The sequence below is a fragment of the Carlito syrichta genome, unplaced genomic scaffold (assembly GCF_000164805.1).
Source record: "Carlito syrichta isolate Samal-C Ts95f unplaced genomic scaffold, Tarsius_syrichta-2.0.1 Scaffold316030, whole genome shotgun sequence".
Taxonomy (NCBI): domain Eukaryota; kingdom Metazoa; phylum Chordata; class Mammalia; order Primates; family Tarsiidae; genus Carlito; species Carlito syrichta.
In genome coordinates this window covers 1,546-27,103 of record NW_007260126.1, presented here as the reverse complement: position 1 = coordinate 27,103, position 25,558 = coordinate 1,546, and the positions used below count along the sequence as shown (strand labels likewise).

Below are 25,558 nucleotides of genomic sequence, written 5' to 3'. Positions count from 1 at the left end.
GGCTCCGGTGATCCTTCCGCCTCAGCCTTCCAAGCAGCTGGAATTACAGGCATGCGCTACAACGCCCGGCTGATTTTTTGATTTATTGTAGAGATGAGGTCTCGCTGCCCGGGCTCAGGCAATCCACTCACCTCAGACTCCCAAAGGCGCGGGATTACAGGCTGAGCCACCGAGCCCGGCTCTAATTTTTGATTTATTGTAGAGATGAGGTCTCGCTGCCCAGGCAGGTCTTGAACCCGGGGGCTCAGTCAATCCATTCACCTCAGCCTCCCAAAGGCACGGGATTATTGGCTGAACCACCGAGCCTGGCTTATTTTCTTCTTATAAATAAACAACTCCATCCCTATAATAGCAGAACTAAAATCTCAGAGTCATTCTTGAGTCTATGCATTTTGTCACATGGCACATCCAATGTATTCAAAGAATATGATCCCTTTTTATAATCTTTACTCCTAACACTCTGGTCCAAGCAAGCAAAATCTTTCACCTGGATTATTTTTTAAAATTCTCTTAATTCATCTTCTTGTATTCATTCTTGACCTTGGTTTTTACAAGACCAAAGAATCCATTAAAAATGTAAGTGAGATCATGTCAGTCCTCTGCTCAACACCTTCCTATGGTTCCCATCTCACCTAGAATGGAAACCAAAGTCCTACAATGATCTGAAGAACCCACGTCATCTTTCCGTCTAAATCTGCACCCATTTTCTTGCTTTAGCTTAGTCCACTCTAGCTATACTCTTCTCAAAAGTCATAACCCCACTTGTATCTCCCAGTCTTTCATTTTTGTTTCCTCTGCCAGATAACTGCATTACTTGTGTTTGTATTGCAGGTCTTGTTTCAATGGTTTATTCCCATAATCAATTTTCCCCTTATAAACTTGATTCAAATACTGCATGTGACATATTTACACTGAATAATGTTTCATTTTTATATGAAATTTAAATCTGAGTATCTATATTTCATCTGTCAGTGCTAGCTGTGGGAAAAGGGAAAAGGAAACAATTGCATCTTGAGCAAGTAATCAAAAATTATCCATTACAGGTAATTACGAAAGGTTTTATCTGGGTTATCAGGATTATGATGAGAAATTATTAGTTTCCCAACAGAATTTTATAGGTTACTTCCCTGTTCAAATCCCTTTGAGGACTCTCTGTCATTCTATCTAGTACAGAAAGACCATCTTAATCTATGCTGGCCCTTCCTTTCAATTCTAGTTTCTTACCATTCCCTCATAGTACATGTCTTCTGTCTGTGTAGAGGACAATTCACAATGATTCTGCAGGAAATGCCTTCCAACCTTTGCTCATGTTGTTGTTTTTTTCTTTTTTATTTTTCAAAATCACTGCTCCCCGAACACCATCAAGAAATTTAAAAGATAATCCAAAGACTGGAAAAAACCTACTTGCAAGCCATATATCTGATAAAAGACTGCATCAAAATATAAATAAATAATTTATATAACTTGAAAATAAAAAGATACATAACACTGTTACTAAGTGGACAAATAGTTTCTGCAGACATTTCTTCAAAGATATACAAATGAACAATAAATAAATGAAAAGAGGCACAACATTATTAGTTGTTAGAAAGTGGAAATCAAAACCACAAGGAAATACCACTTCACATCCACTAGAATGGCTGTAATGAAAAAAACAAACAAACAATAATTTTTGGGGGAAATTGGTACTCTCATACATTGCTGGTGGAAATGCAAAATGGCACAACTGCTTTGGAAAACAGTTTCTCAGAATGTTGAATGCAGAATCACTATACAATCCAGCAGCTGTACTCATCGAAATCTTTTCAAGGATATTGAAACTATTTGTCTACACAAAGAGTTATACAAAAATGTTCATGACAGTATTATTTACAGCCAAAAAATGGAAACAACATTAATGCCCATCAACTGATGAATATATAAATAATATGTAGTATATCCACATAATAAAATAATATTTAGCAATAACAGAAATGAAGTATTGATAGCATGCTACAACATGAATAAAAAGAAAAAATATTTTGCTCAGTGAATAAAACCAGAACAAAAGACTTCATATTCTGTGATTCTACTTGTGTGAAAGTTCTGATAACAGAGAGTAGTTAGTGGTTGTCCATGGCTGGGGGTGGACTTCAGCTGTGAATGACTACTGATAGATATGAGGTTTCTATTTGGGGTGATAAAAATGTTGTTAGATTGTATTATATTGATAGTTGTGCAACTCTGTAAGTATGCTAAACACTATTGAAGTTTACACTTTAAAAGGATGCATTTTATGGTATGTAAATTAGATCTCAATAAAGCTGCTTACAATAAGCATTGGCTTTTCCTTTAATTTAGCCATTTGTCATTTAAGTTAAAGTGACATAATTTATTTTAAATATAAGTCAATATAACAATGATTTTTAAACAAAAGCAGTTATTCTTTATAAGTTTTAAATCAATTTTAATGTGAGTTTCTACCCTGTTATTATGAAAACATATGCATGTATTTAACTCACAATAAATATCTTCAAGGTGATGTGAATAAGAAAATATTACACATTTTTATATATAAAAGTTCATAAACATTTCAGAGAATAAATTGAGAGTTTGAAAATGCTCTCATGAATTGTTCCAGCAAAGTAGCATAGACTATGCAGTGCGCATCTGCTGCTTAAAGGAGTTTGACATGATAAAAGTGTTGCCTGATTATTGTTTACATTTAGTTAAGTTTATCTTATATTGAGCCCATTAAAAATGTGCAATTTTTAAACAAAATTTTAATGAATCTCAGGTGCACAGAATTATAATAACATTTTTCTAAGTATAAAAGAAATATCATTCAGTTTCACTGAAGAAATATGTGTCAAATATGTATATGTAGTATGTATTATGCATATTTATATATATACACACATGAAATATGTATGTGTATATATGTTTACAAACACACACGTGTGTGTGTGTGTGTGTGTGTAGTGTCTTATATGCTTTGTACCTTATATGCAGCATGTATAATTTTAATTTTATCCTGTTAATTCATGTGCCTTTATTAGAGGCAATATGGTAAAGGATAGATTAACCGAACTGAAAATTTGAAGTTTTGCATTTACATTGCAAACATCTGTATGTGATTACCTCAGTCACAGTTTCTCCAAAATTTTATATAGTTTTTTCAGAAAAGAAAATTTATTGATGTATAATTTACATAAAATTTAAGTACACAGTTTCATAAATTTTGATCTATATATTTGTGTGTAAACTGTATCCCAATCATGAGAGAAAACAACCCCAACACCCTTAAAAGTGCCCTCATGCCCCTCTACAACCAATTCCACCCCTCACTCTTGCCCAGACCAGGCAATAGCAATCTGCTTTCCTGACACTATAGATTTGAGCGGTCTTTTCTAGAATTTTACATAAATAGATTCACACACTGTGTAGCCTTTTGTCGCTAGTTTCTATTTCACAACATTATGCTTTTAAGATTCTTTCATGTTATTGGGCATATCAGTAATTTGTTCTTTTTCATTGTATGACTTTACCAAGTTATATTTGTTTAGCCCAAGAATACACTCTATTTTTTCTAAGTGTTTTTGAATTAATTATTCAGTACTGTTGTACTATAATTTTAGTTATAGTATGATATAAGGAGTAAGCAATATTACAAATATGTAGTAATATTGAAGTTGATGCTGCAGTCCATTGGCCACATCTCTCTTCAAAGTCTTTATTTCCCTCACTGCTTGGTGAAGGACCAGAGATGATCTTGATGATCATATTTCTAGGAGTTGTTCTTACACAACTATCTGTACATTGAACTCAGAAAAGTCAGTTTACAATCATTAGGCAGCAGCTAAGATTTGGATTAGAGAAGAAGACTAGAACCAATTTCCAGTGAGTTATGTCCAAGGCTTGAATGAATAAGGTATGATTTCACAAGGGATTTGCCATAATTTTAAGTATCTTTGAACTCCATGCTATCTATAAATAACTAGGCAAGTTTAAGATTTACTAGAACTTCTACCTCCTCACATTGAGAAATTCCTCTAGTCAACTGAAAAAAGACAATTATGTCTGTCTCCATGCTTCTCTGCTCCACTATTTCTCCATGCTCTCATTTTGTATTAGGTTATTGACTTATCAACACTTCTTGGCATTTGTCTGCTTTCCTTTACTCTGTGTTTCAGCTTTCTCATGGCATCTGTGATACTTTCTATTCTTGCCATTCTCCTACAGTCAATTCTGCCATGTGTGACATTTGCATTCCTAAAAATCATGTTATGCAGAATTGTGCAATAAAAACACGTTTATGGAGAAATGAGGCTTATGGTACAACACTGAAAACCTTATCAATGTCACATTAAAATAAAGGCAGAAGACCAGTACAATGGTAGCACAGTTTTACACATGTTAAATGGTTAAGAATTGCATACATACAATGAATCTTTAGCCTTTCTAACAGTGAGTGTTAGAAAGGCTAAAGACTTTCTCATTTATTGCGAGGTGCTGGAAGAAGAAATGGCTGAAATCAGGTGGAAAGTTGTGAAACAGGTGTGGATGGGTAAATTTATACATGGGGAACTGAGTCAGGTTTAGATATTTGAGGAATATGCTTGTGTGGATTCTGAGTATTGCTATGTGGCTTGCCAGGAACAAAATGCACATAGGCAAGCATAAAATGTACATTATGTTGTAATTGTTTTCTAGTATATCTACTGTATTGAAGCAAATTTGTGTTGTTAAACAAGCATTGTAGCAGAACTGACTGTATTTCCTTTGCTTTATCTCTGTACTAGTAGTTATTTCTCCCAAATTGCTGCACTATCTTCACCAAAACACTTCTCTAGTGCAGCTAGCCTGTGAAGCATATATTCTTTTCTTAATTTTTAATTGCCAAATAATAACTGTATCTATTTATAGGGTAACATTTTGTTTTGGTATATGTATGCAATTTGTGATGATTAAATCAAGCTAATTAACCTATCCATCATCCACTTATCATTTTTTGTGGTGAGAACACTTAAAATTTACTCTTTTAGTGATTTTGAAGTATGCACTATTAACTACAGTCACCATACTGTGTAATAGGTCACTAAAACTTATTCCTCCTGTGCAACTGAAACTTTTTACCCTCGGACCAACATCTCTCTTCCTGTATCACAGTTATCTTTTCTCCAACCTCTGGAAACCACCATCCTACTCTCTACTTCTCTGAGTTTGCCTTGTTTATATTCCATATATAAGCAGGATTATACAGTATTTGTCTTTCTCTATCTAGTTTGTTTCATTTAGCATGATGTCCTTTAGGTTCATTTACGTTGTTGCAAATTACATCTTTTTTTTTTTTTTTTGCCTTTTTAAAAGTCGAGTAGTCTTTCAGTGTGTATACATACCACATTCCCTTTATTCATTGTCATCCACTGATGGACACTTTGGTTAATTCTAAATCTTGGCTGTTGTGAATAATGCTGCATTAAACATAGAAGTGCCGGTAGCTCTTCAGCACATTGATTTTTTTTTTTTTTTTTTTGAGTTGGAGTCTCACTCTGTCGCCCAGACTAGAGTGCAACGGCCGCTCCCGGCCACCGCAGCCTCAACCTGCTGGGCTCCGGTGATCCTTCCGCCTCAGCCTTCCAAGTAGCTGGAACTACAGGCGTGCGCTACCACACCAGGCTAATTTTTTTATTTGTTGTAGAGATGAGGTCTCACCAAGTTGCCCAGGTGGGTCTCGAACCCGTGGGCTCAGGCAATTCACTCACCTCAGCCTCCCAAGGCGCAGGATTATAGGCTGAGCCACCGAGCCCGGCTCAACACATTGATTTTAATATTTTAGGTTATATAATCAGAAATGAGATTGCTGGATGATATGATAGTTCTATTTTTTTTGGAGGAAATTTCATACTGTTTTCTATAGTGGCTGTACTAATTTACATTTTCAGTAATAGTGTACAAGAGTTCTCTTTTGGCCACGTTCTTGCCAACACTGACTCTCTTTTGACGTTTTGATAAAAGTCATTCTCACAGGTATAAAGTAGAGAGTAGATAGTGGTTCTCAAAGACTGGGGAAAGGGGATGACTGTGATGAGGGAAGGGGAAAGTTGGTTAGTTGTGGTTTTAATTTTCATTCCCCTGATGATTTATGATATTGAGGATTGTTTTTTATATATCAACTGGTTGTTTATATGTCTTCTTTTGAGAAATGTATATTCAAGTATTTTGCCCATTTCTTAATCTATTTTTCTTTCTCTGGAGTTATTTGAGGTCCTTTTGGGGAAGGGAGTTTATCTGTCGGGCATACTTTGAAAATATATTTTTAGAAAACTCTTGTTTCTAGGCCTTCTTTTTGGAAATTGAAAAAAATAAGTATCAAAATATTTAACCCATTTTAGCCTCCTTCCTGTGGGTTGTGTGCACACATAATTTTTATGCTAAGAGTAATATAGAAATCAAGACTCTTCTATGCTACACATTTGTTCCATCTTGGTCAGATTCACAGCATGAAAAATCTTTGTTAATAAAACAATTAGGTAAGTTCTTTTTCTGAGGGGTATTGAAAAGAAAACTTGCAAATTCACAAAGGATCTTGAACAAAAATTTTAAAAATTACAGTTTCTCTGTCTACCTATTAATTTAAAAATGTGATATTGAATCAATATAATATTGCTTATTAATCATAAATTTGTATATAATTCATAAAATCTGATATTTAATGTGTAGAATGCCACAGTATTTTGTGTTATGTTTTATATCTGTATATATTATGTATATATATACACACATACATATAAAAAACATATTCTATATAATATATACAACATAGGCTAGCTTTCAGTTCAAATGCGTCTGTCACACTATTTGAAATCACTGATCTACCATCATATTTTAATATCAATTGACAGTTTTCTCAGAAACTTAGTTTTTCTGCAAAACTAGTCTTTCTGAAGTTCTTATTTTTCATTGTGAAAGCTATATCTTTTATTCCTTTCAGTTCATGAATTTTAATTTAAACATGAACAAAATCCTAAGTGCCATTTCTTTTTCAATTTCTGCAGCGTTTGTCCAATGGTTCTATAGATTCAACTGATGAAACTAGTCAAATAGTCGAACTACAAGAATTGCTTGAAAAGCAAAACTATGAAATGGCTCAAATGAAAGAACGTTTAGCAGCCCTTTCTTCCCGAGTGGGAGAGGTGGAACAGGAAGCAGAAACAGCAAGAAAAGACCTTATTAAAACAGAAGAAATGAACACCAAATATCAAAGGGACATTAGGGAGGTAAGTGATTCACCTCACTGTCAGTCTTTGATTTCTGAATGCTGCCTCTGTGGAGCTCTTGCCATAATTTCCCCTGATGGCACATACTTTTTACTTTTTCTCAAAAAACCATAGTTTGGGATGCATGTTAGTTATGAAACTTATTTAATAAGGCAAAAGAATTAATAATGTACTTTATTAACCCTTAAAAATATGTATGGATAGAAATTTGTGGTATCAAGTCTCAGTTATAACAAAGATATTCTGAAGCTTTTAATATTATTAAAATTTAAGTATTTAATTTTAAATAACTCTGAAATGGGTGTGAATCATGAATTGCTATACTCTTAGCATATGGGAATACTTAAAAACATTTTGAAAATTTTCCTGGGGCCAAGGGAGGGAAGGGAAAAAAAATAGTCCCATCTCTTATTTTGGTTTTGTGTCTATGATTGTGATTGTACATGTGTGAATATACATATACACGTGTATGTACCATATAACATTTCTTTTTCTATATATTCAGTCCTTGTTAGGCTCAACATTGCTTCGTCTATTTTAAAAGAAGAGTACTTTAAAGTTACTGTAAAAGATTCGAGGAGACATTTTATTTGTAACCTTGCCAAATCATCTTACCTGCTAAGGTGAAAGTTTAGAATCCTCTAACTTTTCATGCACAATTAAAAATAAAATTATTTATATTTGTAGAAATTTTATTTTGTGACATCCCTTTTCCATTCTCATCCACTTTTCAAATCACTTATTTTTATCTTTTAAAATCACTTGTATATAATTAACTAGTTGTTAATGGAGTTGAAACTATTCTGTGTTTTCCTTTTTTCCTGTTCTCTCCTGAGACCATTTGAAAAGCCCTCTTTTTCCTACACTGCCCTATCAAAACTGTTCTCACAAAAGTCAAGATTGGCCTCCCCGTAACTGAATCCAGAGGTCAGTTTTCACTTTCCTAAAGCACTTGATGCACTTACCACTCTTCCCTTTCTGTGGCACTTCTTCACTGACCTAGCAGATATGTACCAGCTAACCTCATCTCAGACTCCTTTTCTGGTTCTACTTCCCACCCCTAACGTTGAAGTGTCTTCCCTTCTCAATCTACCTTTACTTCCCTGGCAAGTCCATGCAATCTTAAGGTTCCAAAAATCATGCATAGTCTTAAGACTCCCAATTTATATCTCTAGCTTATTCTTCTTTCCTGATTTGTTGATACTTACAACTAATTCACTAAGAGATATCTTATAATTTGCATCTTCAAGACCATTTTCTTGATATTTTCTCAACTAACTGGACTCTCATGCAGTTTTTCACCTCTGTTGTTATTGTTGCTCTGTTCAATATCTTAGTGCTGTCCTTGGCACCTTTCTTTCATGCACACACTTTGATTTGATTCAGAAGTAAATCCTGTTTCTCCAACTTCAAAGTGTGAGATAATGGAACTGCTTCTTACAGTCTTCATGATGCTTTCTTGTTCTACACAACATTATCTCTCATCAGATTGTTTCAGTGTCTCTAACTGGTCTTCCTGCTTCTGCCTTCCACTCATCTTGGTCTATACTCAACACAGCAATCTGAGTACCCTGCCTGTAAGTCAGCTCATGTCACTTTTCTGCTAAAGTTTTAAATGACTATCTAGTCTACTTAAAGTAATATCAAAGCCCTTGCAGTGATCAACAAACCACGTACAATGTCTTCTACCACCCTCCTGACATCTTGGAGATTACCTGCTACATTCTCATCCTAGCCCACTCTGCTCAGTTAAGGTGGCTTCTAAGTAAGCTAAATATATTTTGTTGCATTTTCTTTTCCCTCTGCCTTTTTCTCAAATGTTGTCCTCTCAAAAAAGTGTTCCCTGACCTTGCTTTCCTTCTTTTATTTACTTATCCCACAGTACTTATTGTCATCTGACACAATAGATACCTTACTAATTTACTTATTTGTAATATGCCTGCCTTCCCAACCACACATAAAGATCCACAAGGCGGGAATTTTTCTTTTGGGGGGGGGGGAACTTTTTGTTTTGTTCACTGTTTTCTTCTAATCACCCACATAGCCATTGAGCATATAATAGGCACTCAAAAACTCTGTTAAAAGAATGGATATGTATATGTGTTTACAATAAGTAAATTTCAGGTTATCAGAATGTGTACTAAGACAATGCCTGCTAGCTCAAAAAAAAAACAAAGACAGATGAACTATGAAGTGGAAGACTGCTACCACTTCACAGATAATGATGCCACTTTTTACGAATTCATAGTTTGTGGATTCATCTCTCCTCTTCACTCTACCCCACAACCCAAACTCATAGAAGTAATAAAGAAGATTAACCCTTCTTCTGTATCACTGTTAAGAAACTACTGGGATTTCTGGCTATGAAATCATCAGGTCAATTTCTTCATCTTTTGTTCGTTCATTCATTCTGTATTTTTTAATTACCTTGTTTCTAGAAATTTAGCTGTGTTCATTTTAGCACTCACTAACTTTAATCATACTTATCTAATCCAGTGTCACCCTTACAGGCAGGGCCCAGTATCTCCAATTCCCTTTTTCTTGTCACTCATTTAAAAATGACTTCTTGATACTAATAGTCTCTGAATGTGGATGACAAAAAGCCCAGTCATATGGAAAATGATAATCCTCTGATGCCAGGTGGTCTTTTGTTAGGAAGGCATTCTAATGAGTATGGTGTTCTATTTTCACTTGGAATTATTTTTTAATATGTCTATTCTTGTCAGCTCCATCACATCTATGTAGTTACATTTTAGAAGAGTTTCATGAGAAAAAATTCTCTCTCATGATCCGCCTTTGAAGGGAAGTTGCAAACACAAATGTTTTCAGAACCAGGCTGGCAATATAAATGTGTGAAGTGCCAGGTGCAAGACAGTAGGAAGTGATAGAGCTCATAAACCTGTGAAGAGAGCCTATGCTCAGCCTGTTTTTCTGATGTATCACATTTTTTGTATATGAAAACACACAAACATCACTATGAAAGCTAAATAAAATATTTCTGAAAGATTTAAGTCTCAGACCACAGGCTCTTGGTTTGCTATGAAATTCTTAAGAACCAATCATATGTGAAAATGATTAAATTATATGTAATTATATGTTATTTATCTAATTCCTCAAAACTACCCTATAAAGAAAATATTTATTTATTTATTTATTTTTATTTTTATTTTTTTGAGTTGGAGTCTCACTCTGTCGCCCAGACTGGAATGCAGTGGCCGCTCCCGGCCACCGCAGCCTCGACCTGCTGGGCTCCGGCGATCCTTCCACCTCAGCCTTCCAAGTAGCTGGAACTACAGGCATGTGCTACCACGCCCGGCTGATTTTTTGATTTATTGTAGAGATGAGATCTCGCTGCCCAGGCGGTTCTCGAACCCGCGGGCTCAGGCGATCCACTCACCTCAGCCTCCCAAAGGCGCGGGATTACAGGCTGAGCCACCGAGCCCGGCGGAAAATATTTATTTTTCTCATATGAAGACCCTGAGGTTCAGTGAAAGTAAAGGGATTTTCCCAGGGTCTATGCACTGCATTTCTTTCGGCATCAGGGAGACAAAAAATGAGGTTGGCTTCAAAACCTGTGTTTCCTCCACTATAAACTGCTTCCAAAATCAACACAACACAAAAAATTTATTCAGGGATAGCAACTAGTATAAAAATGCAACTGCAATATAACTGCTCACTAAATAATCAATCTTGGTCATTCTTTCCAATAAGCAAAAAGATGTGAGAATCATAATACTTAAAAAAGAAATAACTCTAAAAGCTTTTATTTTTGTGAATAATATATTCTAAGGTTGTGGTCACAAAAAGTATATTGCATTGCAAGTTTCTTTATTATTATTATTATTATTACTATTATTATTATTATTATTATTTTGTTGGGTTTTTAAAAAAATTTTTGTGAGATAGGGTCTCATTCTGTTGCCCAGGCTGGAGTGCAGTGGCTCAAACACAGCTCATAGCAGCCTCAAACTCCTGGGCTCAAGTGATCCTCCTGTCCCAGCCTCCTAAAGCAGCTAGGACTACAGGTGCCCACCACCATTCTCCATTACTTTTCTAAAAAAATTTTTTGTGGAGATGAGAATCTTGTTATATTGTCCAAGCTAGTCTTAAACTCCTGGCTTCAAGCAATCTTTTCACCTCAGCCTCCCAATAGACTGGGATTACAGGTGTGAACCACGGATATTAAGTTTATACATAGAAAAAAAATAAGTTATTTCTTCTTGGTATTCCAATAGCATTGCTAGCACAGTATGATTTATATATTGTACAGACATTAAATGTTTGTTGAATTAATTAAGAGAAAATTAATAAATAGGAAAAACCAACCATACAATTAAAATACAAAATGTATTTTGCTTTGCATGTGAGGACAATTTAATGTATCTAAAACAAATTATATAATTATATTTCATTAATGGTTTCAGAATAATTTTTTGTAATTTTTCTTTGTCATAAAATAAATTTATCCCAAACTTACTTTCATTTGAAATTATCTTTACACAAAATTTCTTAAATTGATTTTGACCTATTAGCATATGTGAGCTGGATTAAACCTAGATCCACCATATATATTAGAAAAATAGACCACCTCATAAAAGCAGCTTAGCATTTCACTTTTTAATCAATAAGTTTACTAATAATATATAGATAACAATAGCACATTAAATACACAGCTATGTAAAGAACTACAATTTTCAGTGAAGTATTTTAATTATATTTTGATCTGTGAATATAAGCAGTTTATCTTTCTAACGTCCTATTAAAAGTTCTTCGAAGTTCACCATGTGATTAAATAGACACATATCAATGTTGTCTTTTCTATTATGTGAAACATACAACTACATTTTTCACTTTACTAGATCTAAGTTACTGTAGATTTATGTTTATTAGATATAACAAAATTCAATGTATACATAAACTTCAGGTCAAGAGATCATTTAATCTTTATTTTTTCTTTTTTTTTTTTGAGTTGGAGTCGCACTCTGTCGCCCAGACTGGAGTGCAGTGGCCGTTCCCAGCCACCGCAGCCTCGACCTGCTGGGCTCCGGTGATCCTTCCGCTTCAGCCTTCCGAGTAGCCAGAATTACAGGCATGCGCTACCACACCCGGCTGATTTTTTGATTTATTGTAGAGATGAGGTCTCGCTGCCCAGGCGGGTCTCGAACCCGCGGGCTCAGGCAATCCACTCACCTCAGCCTCCCAAAGGCGCAGGATTACAGGCTGAGCCACCGAGCCCGGCTTTTCTTATTTTTTTAGGTAGTTTTTAGGGACTAGGAAAAGTTTCCTTTTTTAGAATTTTCCAATGGCACAGAGGGAAAAGCTATTTCTCTGACTTATAGATTCAACTTTTATTTTTGGCAAAACAGCCTTCAGTTAAAAATTGAATCTTCCACATGAATCACTGGATCAAAAACGCAGTACCAAAATTACAAAGTACCAAAATTCCTGCTTGTGATGTATGCATAGAGTGAGATCAGCTAATTGTGTAAATAATAGTAACTAATAATAATAATAAAACAACTGTTACTTATTGAAGGTGTTTTCTACTTGAGACACCATACAAAAAGCATTTTAAAAATTATGTTACTAGATTCTTAACAACAATGCTATGTGGTACATAGTAGAATCCCAACCAAAAAAAAATATATGAAGAATGTGAAGCATAGAAAAGGTAAGAACATTTAATCAAGTTAACAGAGTTAAGAAGTATCACAAACTAGGTTTTGGCAAAAGTATTACTCTAATGCTCATGTTCTTGAGAAACGTATGTATGCCTTTTATTGAATTTAGTGCTATTAGAAGTTAGCGAAAAATTCATCTTTGCAAACTAGATTTATAATTTTCTCTTCAAGCCACAAAACTGATATAATATTCCTAGAGTTCTGTATGAAAACAAAACTGTCAGAATGCAATATTAACAATAGTAAGAACTCTAAAGGGATCCTAAGATAAAAACTCTATCCTCACTGAGTTAAAAAAAAGTATGTAAAATCGAAAAAAAGTCAAAATAGAAAATAAAATGAAAATGCCATTTTAAAATGGTAGTTGTTATTTGGGATGTCTAAAATCTAGGGATGTATATATAATTTAAAAAAAAATTAGTCTGGCTAATTTTTGCTAAATTAATTAATTTATTTTCTTACATTTAAACATTTTTTTTTTTTTTGAGCCAGTCTCACTCTGTCACCCAGGCTGGAGTATAGTGGCACGCTCACTGCTCCTCACAGCGATTGCAGCCTCAACCTGCTGGATTCAAATGATCCTTCCACCTCAGCCTTCCAACTAGCTAGAACAACAAGTGTGTACCACCATACCTGGCTAATTTTTAGATTTACTATAGAGACAAGGTCTTGCCAAGTTGCCCATGCTGGTCTCAAACTCCTAGGCTCAGGCAATCCTTTCACCTCTGCTTCCCAAAGTGTGGGGGTAACAGACATTACATTTGAACTTTACTATTAACATAATTAACCAGGCAATTTTTAACTAAGTCTTGAAGATCAGGAGGATTGAGCTAGACACAGAAGGACACAAAAATGTATTCCAGTAGATGTGAAATCCCAGAGTGTGTTAGTTTTGTAGGGCTGCCATAAAAAAGTTACCACAAGCTGAGCAAGGTGGCTTACACCTGTAATACCAGTACTCTGGGAGGCTGAAATAGGAGGACTGCTTAAGCCCAGAAGTTCAAGACCAGCCCAGGCAACATAGCAAGACCTCATCTCATTTAAAAAAAAAAAAAAAAAAAAGCTGAGCATGGTGGCATGCACCTGAAATCCCAGCTACTCAGGAGGCTGAGGCAGAAGGATGACCTGAGACCAGGAGATAGAGGCTGTGATGAGTCATGATCATGCTGCTGTACTCCAGCCTGGGTGACAGAATAAGACTCCTATTTTAATAATAACAATAATAATAATAACAACCATAAACTGACCTGAAACAAATATATTATTCACTCACATTTCTGAAGAATTTAAGTCTGAATCCAAAGTTTCAGCAGGGCCATATTCTCTCTGAAGGCTCTAGTGAAGTTTCCTTCTTTGCCACTTCTAGTTTCTGATGGTTACTGGAAATCACTGGTGTTCTTGGCAGGCAGCAGGATAACTCCAGTCTCTGCCTCACTCCTTCTTGCCTGGATCTCTCTATGTCCCAAATCTCCTTTTCCTGATGCGAATACCAGTGACTTAGGACCTACCCTAATCCTTGTGACCTCATCTTAACTTTATTATATCTACAAAACGTTGCATGTACATAATGTCGCATTCACAGTTTCAGAGCGGACATGAATTTTGAATGGGCATTATTTACCCCAGTACACAGAAGTAGGGAAATATCAGGTCACAAACCACTTGTTTTCAAGACTTTGAGGTCAGACTTTACCTTCTGAAGATGGAGTAAATAAATAAAGGTATATTGAAACCAAGAAGCAGTATGATCAGACTAGCATTTAGAAATATATCTCAGACAGCAGGATGGAGAGGAGCAAAAAAGATACCATCAAGATGTCAGGTTAGGCTGACAAATGGGAGTAAGTCTGAGTTTTCAGAAGTGATCCTAAATTTCTGTGGAAAGTAGTGTTCTGCAGTCAAGAAATTCAAGAGGAAGAGCTGATTTGTGGGTAGCAGGGGACTAGGGACAGCATGATGAACTACATTTTATATCTATTTCATATATATATGGGAGACACCCTAAAAACAGAATTTGTTTAGAAAAACTTGTGTATTTATTCTTACATGTTTAAACTTCAGACACCATCAAACTACTCTTCGATTAATGCAAAGCACCCATTGAGATGCTTTTTCTAATGCTCAAAACAGTTTTTGTACTTGAACTTGTCATTTTTGAAGACTTTTAGTGCTTCTGACATTTTTTTTTTTCACCTCGTCCACATCAGCAAAATGTTTCACTTTGAGGACTTTTTCATCTGGGAAAAAAAAAAAAAAAAGTCACCCTGATGAGTCAGGTGAACAGGGAGGGTAGGGCACTGGGGTCATACCGTTTTTGGTCAAAAACTGCTGAGTACTCAGCATGGTGTGGGCAGGTTGTTCATGTAAATCACACATCATGAAATGGGCAAAGGCATCGAAAGAATCTCTGAAACTGAAGTTGAACTAGGCCTCTCATGACAACACTAGTTGGTACATTGATGCCAATGAGTTCCTAGAACACTTATCTGGCAGGGAAATCCTGTACTGCAAGGGGCCCGACCTCTGAAAAACAGTTCCAGATTTTTGGGTACCTTCTCTCATTCATATATATATATATATATATATATGAATATATATACTTTTAATTTTTTTACAAGTACATAATTTTCAAAGTCAAATATTGTCAAGAGGGTACACATATAAACACAAGCATATACACAGCCCCTGCCTACCTCTTACCTCAAGTTCCTTGAGATTTGTAGTTTCAACCCCTTTATACATTATTCCTGTTATTTTTTCTCTTATTTAAACAAAACCTATATCTTGCTAATATATTAGATGAGGACTTTAATTTATTCCTTTCCTTACTTTCTCATCTACCCATCCTTCCTTTACAGTTATTTCAAAATCACATTGTGTTACCAGTATTATGACTCTGAATAATTTTCATAATTGATCCAATTAGTAGTGTTCTGTAATAATATTTTTCGTTACAACTTTCTGTTTTTTCCATGATTTTATTGATGTCTTAATATATGATTTGCTTGTTTATTTTTTAAACCTTGGTTAATCTTCCTACAATTTTCAACAGTTCAGTAAAATTTCTTTCAACTGAATTATAGCAAATGGTAATGTAGAAAGATAATTTACATTCTTATTTTTATTTTCTTTTAATCATCCTTTTTTCCCCTGCCTTACTCTGATCTGTACTGGTTTCTTTGTAAGCCTGGTTTTTTTTGTTGCTGTTGTTTGTTTGTTTGTTTGTTTGTTTGTTTGTTTGAGTTAGAGTCTCACCTCATCGCCCAAGCTGGAGTGCAGTGGCACGCTTACGGCCACTCCAGCGTCAACCTGCTGGGTTCAGGCGATCCTTCCGCCTCAGTCTTTCAAATAGCTGGAACTATAGGCACGTGCTACCATGCCCCGCTAATTTTTGATTTATTATAGAGATGAGGTCTCCCCAAATTGCCCAGGATGGTCTCACCAAGTTGCCCAGGCTGGTCTCGAACCTGCAGGCTCAGGCAATCCATTCGCCTCGGCCTCCCAAAGTGCAGAGATTACAGGCTGAGCCACCGAGCCCGGACTGTAAGCCTATTTTCACTGTTTTGGTTGTCATTACCGGACTTACCTCTAGTATCACCTTGCAAATCCAGGAGAGAAAAATGATCAAGGTCTCGAAAGAAGAGCACGAGAGAGGGAGGGAGAGGCAGAGAAGGAGAGAGGGAGGGAGAGAGGGAGAGAGAGAAACATAGAATCCAGGGCACATACAATGATTAAACTTTGAGAGAAGGTGGAAGATTGGTTCTAAACTGAAAACTAAAAGTTATGGACTTGTGTGTATGCGGCTTAACTTTCAGATGAAAGTGAGGAAATAACTCTCTATTGAAGAGCTTCTATTTATTTTGGAAAATTGGATCTGGTCCAAATGCAGTGGTGATTACATGTCGTTACAAATTTCTTTTTATCTTTTCTGCTCTTACTTCTTCATTTGACTTGCCTTAAAAAAAAAGGAAGAAAAAAGAAAAATGAATATTGGAAGAAAGATGATCTGATTATTAGGTGTGTGGCAGGACTGGCTGTCAACCCTATAGGAAAGTGCTAAAGGGACTTATTAGGAATAAGTGATCAGCCTGGCGCAATGGCCCAATTCTTTAATCCCAGCACTTTGGAAAATGGAGGCAAGACGATTGCCTGAGCTCAGGGGTTTGAGACCAGCCTGAGCAATATAGCGAGACCTTATCTCTACAATAAATAAATTTTAAAAAATTAGCCGAGTGGGGTGACACATGCCTATGGTTCCAGCTACTTGGATGGCTGAGTTAGAAGGATTGCCTGAGCTCAGCAGGTCAAAGCTACAGTGGCCGTGAGCGTGGGACTGCACTCCAGCCTGGGCAACAGAGAGAGACTTCGACACTAAAAAAAAAAAAAAAAAAAAAAGGAATAAGTGATCAAATGAATCTGGATAATCATGTATGGAAACTACCACCACTCCCTCAATTCCAGAATCTTTATACTAAGGAGCTTCACACATTCTCAAGAAACCACTCCAGGCCCATGAGGCTCTTGACTGCAATTGATTTTTTCCCCAACATCTTGTTGATAAATTAGGGTATCTATCCACTAATAACTTTCCATATAAGCTGTTAGCAAAGGAAATCATTTCCATAGTACTACCTATAAGTTATACTGTTGAAGAGTTACTGTATAAAATGTCAATTCCATGATTTTCTCCATTTGCACTAATTGGTTTTTTTCCCATTGTTTGTTCATTGACTTCTCTAAACTCTTATTTAAGATGTATATGTAAAAATGTGTATGTACGTTAAATGTATATAATAAAGGAAATGATTAAGTTCTTGAGTCAATTGGTAAAATCATTGCAAATATGATCCAAATATACCATTTTTTAGCCTGCTCTTTTAACCATAGAGCTACTCTTTTTTATGTGTGAAGGTGAGAATACAGATGGTATTTGTTATCCCTTATATTAAGATTGCTTTGCAACTCAACCCATATTTGTACTTTTTTCCACTCCATAAGGAGCTAATTTATCTACCACTTCTTTCCTAAGAATGCCAGGAGTATAATAGAGTAGGCAGTTTCAAAATGTACTCTATTACATTCTTAGAAAGCAGAAACCTTTTGATTAACCCAAGATGTAAAAAGAATTCTGATAGATAAGTTGGTAAAACTCACATGAAATTTTGCATTTCTTCCATGAAACGAAAGGAATGATTATTTACCTCAAGAAAGCAATGGCTTTATCTTACTATTTTATTTAAATAACAAGATAAAACATTAAACTGTCTAAGAATCTGACTTGATTTTTGAAATTCTTATTTTAATTGTAGGCTATGGCACAGAAGGAAGATATGGAAGAAAGAATCACGACACTTGAGAAGCGTTACCTCAGTGCTCAGAGAGAATCTACCTCTATACATGACATGAATGATAAACTAGAAAATGAGTTGGCAAATAAAGAAGCCATCCTGCGGCAGGTTCAGTATCTCTGTCTTGGTTTTGTTCTGGTCAATATATGAGTTCTTACTGCTCTCATAAAACATGTAGTAAATAAAATAAAGTCTTTTTCAGTAGGTGCTTGATTAATAATTCTCTAAAATTTAATCATTGTCTATGACTGCTTTTGTGCTACAACAACAGAATTGAGCAGTTGGGACCAACCAAGGTCATATGATGCACAGGCCTAAAGTATGTTCTGTCTAGCCTGTTACAGAAAAAGTTTGCCAACCTTATTTCTAGATTCTGGACTCAGTCTAGCCGCAGTCCCTCTCCCACACTATTTTAATACTATGATTTTCAATGTTTTGCTGTTGTGGTACATCTGAAGTCTTAGTATTGAGCTATATTCCACTTGTTCAAGTTTATACTCATGAGTAATTTCCTTTCTTTTTGCTGCCAATGGTAAGAGTTTTTCTATTGTTTTTAATGTGTGGAATTTCATTAAGGAAAATGGATAAGTAAAACATGAAACCATGATGACAGTCATCCCTTTGCACATTTAGATGTGATCTTAGCTGATTTTAAATCCAGAATAATGGCTGAATTGCAAAGTCCCCAGTGAGTGGTATATGCTATCCTTACTCTAACCCTTTAAGTGTCTCTGCTACCATTCCAATTTCAGATGGAAGAGAAAAACAGACAGTTACAAGAACGTCTGGAGCTAGCTGAGCAAAAGTTGCAGCAGACTATGAGAAAGGCTGAAACCTTACCTGAAGTAGAGGCTGAACTGGCTCAGAGAATCGCAGCCCTAACAAAGGTACTGCACTAAAACAATTGGCCAACCTAGACACTGTAGAAAAGAACTGGCAATCAAAATGAAATCTAAAGATTTTGTTTTAAGCTCTAGAAAATTAGTTATTTAATTTTTTCTATATTGGTCTGTTATTTATTGAACTTTTTCTTATTGCACATATTTATGCTGATGTGAATAATTAATGTACAAATGTGATGGTCCTCTTGCCTATTTAAACATTAATAAAACAAGCAATATTCCATGTGATTGTTATGGTTAATTTTTATGGTAATGTTTGCACATAAAAATAATCATGGAACAAACACACAATGATAATGTTCTATATATCTATATTAGATGCATAACAATTTAATAGGCTTACATAAATTGTTATTAGAAGTCTAGTAAATATAACCTGTTGATGTCTCTCTAACTATGATAAAACTAAAGTCTAACTTCACTAAAGCCATTACATAAGCAGAAAGTGGTTTTTATAGTTGTAATGTCTGCTGAAAAATTGAAATCAATAATACTCTGAAGATTGTACAAAAATTTATGCCATAACATTTCCAGTAGATCCTTCAACTATCTGCATATTTTAGAATTTTGCAACCATTTGAATGTTAAAAAGATCTAGTCTGATATTTTACTGTCAAATAGAAATGACATTGCTTCAAAGTATACATTCAAATCACTAATGTATAAAAAAGTCCACTTTGTCTTTAAAAGCATGTTTGACTTTTGATATTAATTCAAAAATCATATATTTCAGATGTTTACACAAATTTTACTATTTGCTAAGTTTTCTGGGCCACTGCAATAAATGAGTTTGATAGGTATATGGACTTCAAGTTAAACATTCTGGCATTAAGCACTACCCAATACACCTGATGCAAATAGACATACACATTGGTAGGAAATACACACACACATGCATGGTTTCCTGAAAAAGTAAATAATCAAAGATGAGCAGTGGACTGATCTGTACGTTGATTAAAATAGAGAAGTTAACCAGGTAAAACAACACAAACATTGGGCATAGTATAGCAGGATTAGAACGTGTTGAAATCGTTGGTTGTCTATAGAGTGTTAGAATAACTAGTTGAATAAAACATTAGTCTGATTAGAGTAAGATTACAATCTGGATCCTTCTATGGTCACAACACATATCAGTAAGCCCCTCTGGCAATTTCAGAAATGTGTGGTTCTAAGATAAAGAAGAATCTATTCTTTAGCTTAAAGAATTTTCTAAATTATATAAAGCTATTTAAACATAGTAGATTTCAATTTTTTTCAAAACACAAATTTTAAATCAGTATCAGGATTAAGATATTCATACTTAGCCTTTTTATCTGAGGTACATAAAGAACTTTCATCAAGAATTATTATATTGAATTGCACTTTTTGGGGGCACTTAGATGAGTGACTAAATAAGAAAAAAATAACTTTTATAAAATATTATTGTGAAATAATCATTAATATTATCTTGGCTGAACTACCAGAAAGTATGGAATCGCCCCCAAAGAAACATAATTTATAATTCAGTAAATCATTGCCCACATTGATAGACTCAGAATAAAACATAAGTTAAAATATAATATTTGACTTCTAAGCCTTTAAATGAAATATTCCTAAAACACTATGATTTAAAATATTAAAAAATAACTAGAAATAGATGTCTTATCTTTGCCCTTCTCCTGTTTAACTTCTTTGAACATTTTGATACATTTCTCCAGATGCACAAGATAATCCTCAATTTACTGTTAGCTAATATATTGCCAAAATTTCACTTTCTCTGAATTCCTTTGATCTCATCATTTTTTCAAAAAAAATTTAATCCTTCTTAAAATATTCACTGCTATAGTCTGCTCTCCTTTTTACCACCATCTCTTTTGACTAGTGCTCAACAACGTATCTCAGACATACAGTTATTATATTACCATATTCAATCTGGTACAAAAGCTCCTTTATATTGAGATTTTATCCTGAACACACTCCCTTTGCTTGTAACATTTTTATAACATTTGAGATTCTCTCTTTTATGTGTTCTCCCAAGTTTTATAGCTTCAGCAATCTTGTACTTTTTCTTGTACTCTGTTCTCAAGACCTTTAGGAACTGTCTTCAGAACCTGCTTTTTTTTAGTCAATTTCAATTTTTTTGAAATATTTCCCTATTATTGATCAATATAGTCTTTTTCTACTTCTTAACCCTTATGAGTATTCACTAAAGTAAAAATATTTATGCTCAGATAACATATGAGCTCCTCTATCGTATATTTTGAGTGGTATTCTTAACTCCGCAAGCATTTTATCTGGCCTACAAATTTTTCTATTTTTACTGTTTGTTACTTCTCCTCTCTTAGTTTAGGCCCTCCTTTTAAACTTTAATTTCTCTTCTATTTCTGAGTATATTCATGCTGTTCTCAACACCATTTCTGCCTTTATTTGAAAACTTTAGCTCACTTGAAATTTTCCTGTATCGCATTAAAGGATGAAACCAAGATTAACCCAGTTTCTCATCAAGGAACATAAAAAAATAGACTTTTTCAGTTTGATCTTTGTAGTTACACCAATTGTCAAAACTGTAGGCTTCACATAGAATATATGAACATAGATCGGTAGTGTTGGTTGAAAATTGATTCCAGTATTGGTCCTAATATAAATGATGCCTGAACTTATTCTTTGTTTGATAAGACTATTTTTTTCTTCTTCTAGTGTGTGTATGTGTGTATTGGGGGGTGAAGTTTATTTAAAACTTTTAGAAAGTCAAAGTTATTGATTATTGGCTATGGATAAAAAACTTTTACTTTGGCAAATGTTTGCATAATTAACCAATAAAGATTATTTTGGGCTTCCAATTCTATGATTTATTATGTATAAATCTTTAATTAAAATGTATATTCCCTTTTCAAAGAAGTAATTTATCTTTAATCCCAGAGGTATTTTGTTCATTTTTAATACCAATAAAACATAGCAGCAATAACATAATAATTTAAATAGGATAGAATTCTTGTTTCATCTCTGAAGGGAATTTTTACAATTTTGGTGTGTTTGGTGTGTTTTTAATAGGTAAATCAGAAAGGGATAGAAGATTTTTAAATAATTAAAAACTTGCCGGGCTCGGTGGCTCAGCCTGTAATCCCATGCCTTTGGGAGGCTGAGGTGAGTGGATTGCCTGAGCCCGCGGGTTCGAGACCCGCCTGGGCAACTTGGTGAGACCTCATCTCTACAATAAATCAAAATGAGCCGGGCATGGTAGTGTGTGCCTGTAATTCCGGCTACTCGGAAGGCTGAGGCGGAAGGATCGCCGGAGTCCAGCAGGCAAGGCTGCGGTGGCCGGGAGCAGCCACTGCACCCCAGTCTGGGCGACAGAGTGAGACTCCAACTCAAAAATAAATAAATAAATAATTAATTAAAAACTTGTAATTTTTAAATATTCATGTCCTATCTTGAAACAGTCACCAAATTAATTTTAATACCACTAACTGACCCATTGTTAATATTTGTAATTATTAATTCTTAATAGAATTCTATTACTAATGGAATCCTAAGTTTTAAATATTATAAAGTCATTTTATGGCATTAGGGGACCATGGTAACTCTCTGTGTTTCTTCTGCTTGGAAATTTGGGGAGGACATGTGGGAAAGAATTGGATTATATCTATGTCTTCATTGTTTTCCACATTTATAAAACAAGAATATCTGAAGGAAAATCTTACAAAATGTTAATGTTGAGTTATAATTTGCATAAGCACACCAGATTTGTGTTAAATGTTTATTTCATAGATTAAGTTGGAATTGATTGCATAAAATAGTACATATATATCTGAATTGTTACATGAATAAGTTACTATTTATTCTCAGTTATGGAATGACATATTTATATATAGTTCTATATAGACATAAAGTAAGTTTCTCTGTTTTTGAATGAACTTAGAAATTGTGATTTTAAAAAATGCTCTGTAGTCAAATGTTTATAGTCCTGACATATGGCCCTTTTGATATTATATTATTTAGTTTGCTATTATTAAAATGTTGATGTAACTTTATATGTAATTCTTGCATAACATACTAATACAATTCAGCTATCAGCAATGTCACATGTGTTGAACACTCTGCACTTGTGGTAACCTGACAGTCACCTCCCAGACATGCAACTAGCCTTGGCACGAGGCAAACACTAGTTCACAGAGGCATTGTGTTGCCTATTCACTTTAGGACTTCATTTTGTTTCCACAGCAACAAATCAACACAGGAACAGTTTTGGAGTGATCCCTCATGTCATTTAGCAGGGTTCACAAATAAGTTTTCTTGTCATGGTAACATTGTCACCTTGATAATTTGAGGACTTTTAATCATATTCATTTAAACTTTCCAGTTAAACCTATACCTGTGAATAGGCCTTTTAGTTCTAGACCAATGACCAAAATTTGCATTTAGAGACCAGGAGTCATTTCATCCGTTTTCCGCTGTTGCTGAGGAAACTCAATCTTGCTTGAATTGGGGAATACTCATAATAATTAACCCTGTGGCTTAGTTTTTTTTCTCTAATTTCTGCAGAGTAGGGTTTATAGTAAATTTTATTACACATAAATTGTACCTGAGTCATTGCCAAGCCTACTACTCACACAGAGATATGTGTTTCCATTATTTTTAAGTAATATAAACGAACAAACCAAAATACAAACTTTAAACAATCTATCAGAGACATATTCTGGCGTTTGGTTTCCCATAATTCCAATTATTACAAAAGTCTTTCAAAGTTGCTTTAATTCATTCTGTAGTAGTCTTTCATTGCCAGTCATCACTAACCTTTCATACTTAGGTTGATAGCTTTTTATTTTAGCATATTATTGTTTTTCATCTATAATCATCAACTGCATCATGTTCATCAGATATCAGTGTAGTTCTTTCCACTTAAAGTTCTGTCTATTAAAGTATTAAATTTGCTGTCACACTTTTCTTTTAAGCATTCTGTGCTATGTTCTGTTCAGTGTCAGTGTCTTTAGTTCTGATTTTTCAATTTTGTCCCTCTCCTTTTCCTTGACTTGTTAGTCTGATCCAACCTCTTCTACCTCATCTGATGATTATCAATATGTTATGGAAGCTAAACTACAAGAAATGATCTCCATACGTAGGAAGGTAGTCCTACTGGACTTTACTTTCTATTGCTAAATAGAATCCATCTAAGTTTTTCTTTTCATTTATAAAAATTATGTTACTTTTATTTATTGATAATCAACCATCTGTGCAGTTCAGTGCTTCAGGAGCTTAAGATTGGACAATGGCAGGTTTGTGTTCAAACCATGCACAGTCTGCATGTTACATTTGGCTGAATTCATTGCTCATAAATAACTCCAATGTTTTGCTGATGCTTGGATGTAACAGGCCTTTGTAGCTGACACATTTCAAGCAATGCTGTTCAGCTGCCTGTTTAAATAAAGTTTATTTTTTGAAAACTATGTTTGCGGTTGGTAGTAGCTTGCTTTATATTTTATTTCAACTTATTTAGAGGAAAAGAGTTAACCAAATCTTACATTTCAGGTGCATTCTTCATATTTCTTAACAGGCTGAAGAGAGACATGGAAATATTGAAGAACGTATGAGACATTTAGAAGGTCAACTTGAAGAGAAGAATCAAGAACTTCAAAGAGTATGTATATTAAAAACTATTCCCCAGTTGTCACAATTTATATTCTACACATAAGAAGCAAGTCTTTACTGTGTATGGGTTATATTTAAAATCTATGGATATGCCCTGAGCATTTTGAACACAAAATATTTCCACGAATTTAATCAAAACAGACATAAAACTAAATCCAACTTAAAACTAGCAAAATTATAAAAACAATCTCACATTGTTTTGAAATGGGTTTTCATGTCAAATGTATTTTATTTTATTTCCTTTTTCTTGAACACAAGGCTAGGCAAAGAGAGAAAATGAATGAGGAGCATAACAAGAGGTTATCCGATACGGTTGACAGACTTCTGACTGAATCCAACGAACGGTTACAGCTCCACTTAAAGGAAAGAATGGCTGCTCTGGAAGAGAAGGTAAAATGGTAGAGGGGTAACATCGCAGTCATGTTTAGTGACATGCATATGATTATGCTTGTTTTATTTACCACTGCAATCCTTGTATCGGTCAGATGAGCCATTTACTTAACTCGTTTTAAAACACAGCTGATATATTCTTAGAAGGTAATAAATAATTCTAGTAAAATATAAGATCAATTTTTAAATGAATAAAAAATGTTGCATTATATATGAATCTTTTACATTCACATATTCATATGAGGCAAACGTATTAAAATGTGCTGTGCTTTTGTGATGAAAATATTGTATTTATCCTTCTTCTGGTATGCCAAAGAGAAGAATGAAAAGACAAAAATAAATACCTGGGGGTG

General features: G+C 34.6%; 1 protein-coding gene across 1 annotated transcript in view; it reads left to right on the top strand.

Moving 5' to 3' along the window:
* Positions 1 to 25,205, top strand: part of LOC103276307 (liprin-alpha-2-like) — a gene marked incomplete at its 3' end in the record, with an annotated part of 232,173 nt that extends 206,968 nt beyond the window's left edge. The window contains exons 6-11 of the mRNA XM_008073712.1: positions 7,038 to 7,259; positions 18,250 to 18,396; positions 19,041 to 19,175; positions 24,207 to 24,293; positions 24,721 to 24,804; positions 25,074 to 25,205. Coding sequence (XP_008071903.1) covers positions 7,038 to 7,259; positions 18,250 to 18,396; positions 19,041 to 19,175; positions 24,207 to 24,293; positions 24,721 to 24,804; positions 25,074 to 25,205 — 807 coding nt within the window. The remainder of the gene's footprint in view (positions 1 to 7,037; positions 7,260 to 18,249; positions 18,397 to 19,040; positions 19,176 to 24,206; positions 24,294 to 24,720; positions 24,805 to 25,073) is intronic.
* Positions 25,206 to 25,558: the final 353 nt, after the last annotated feature.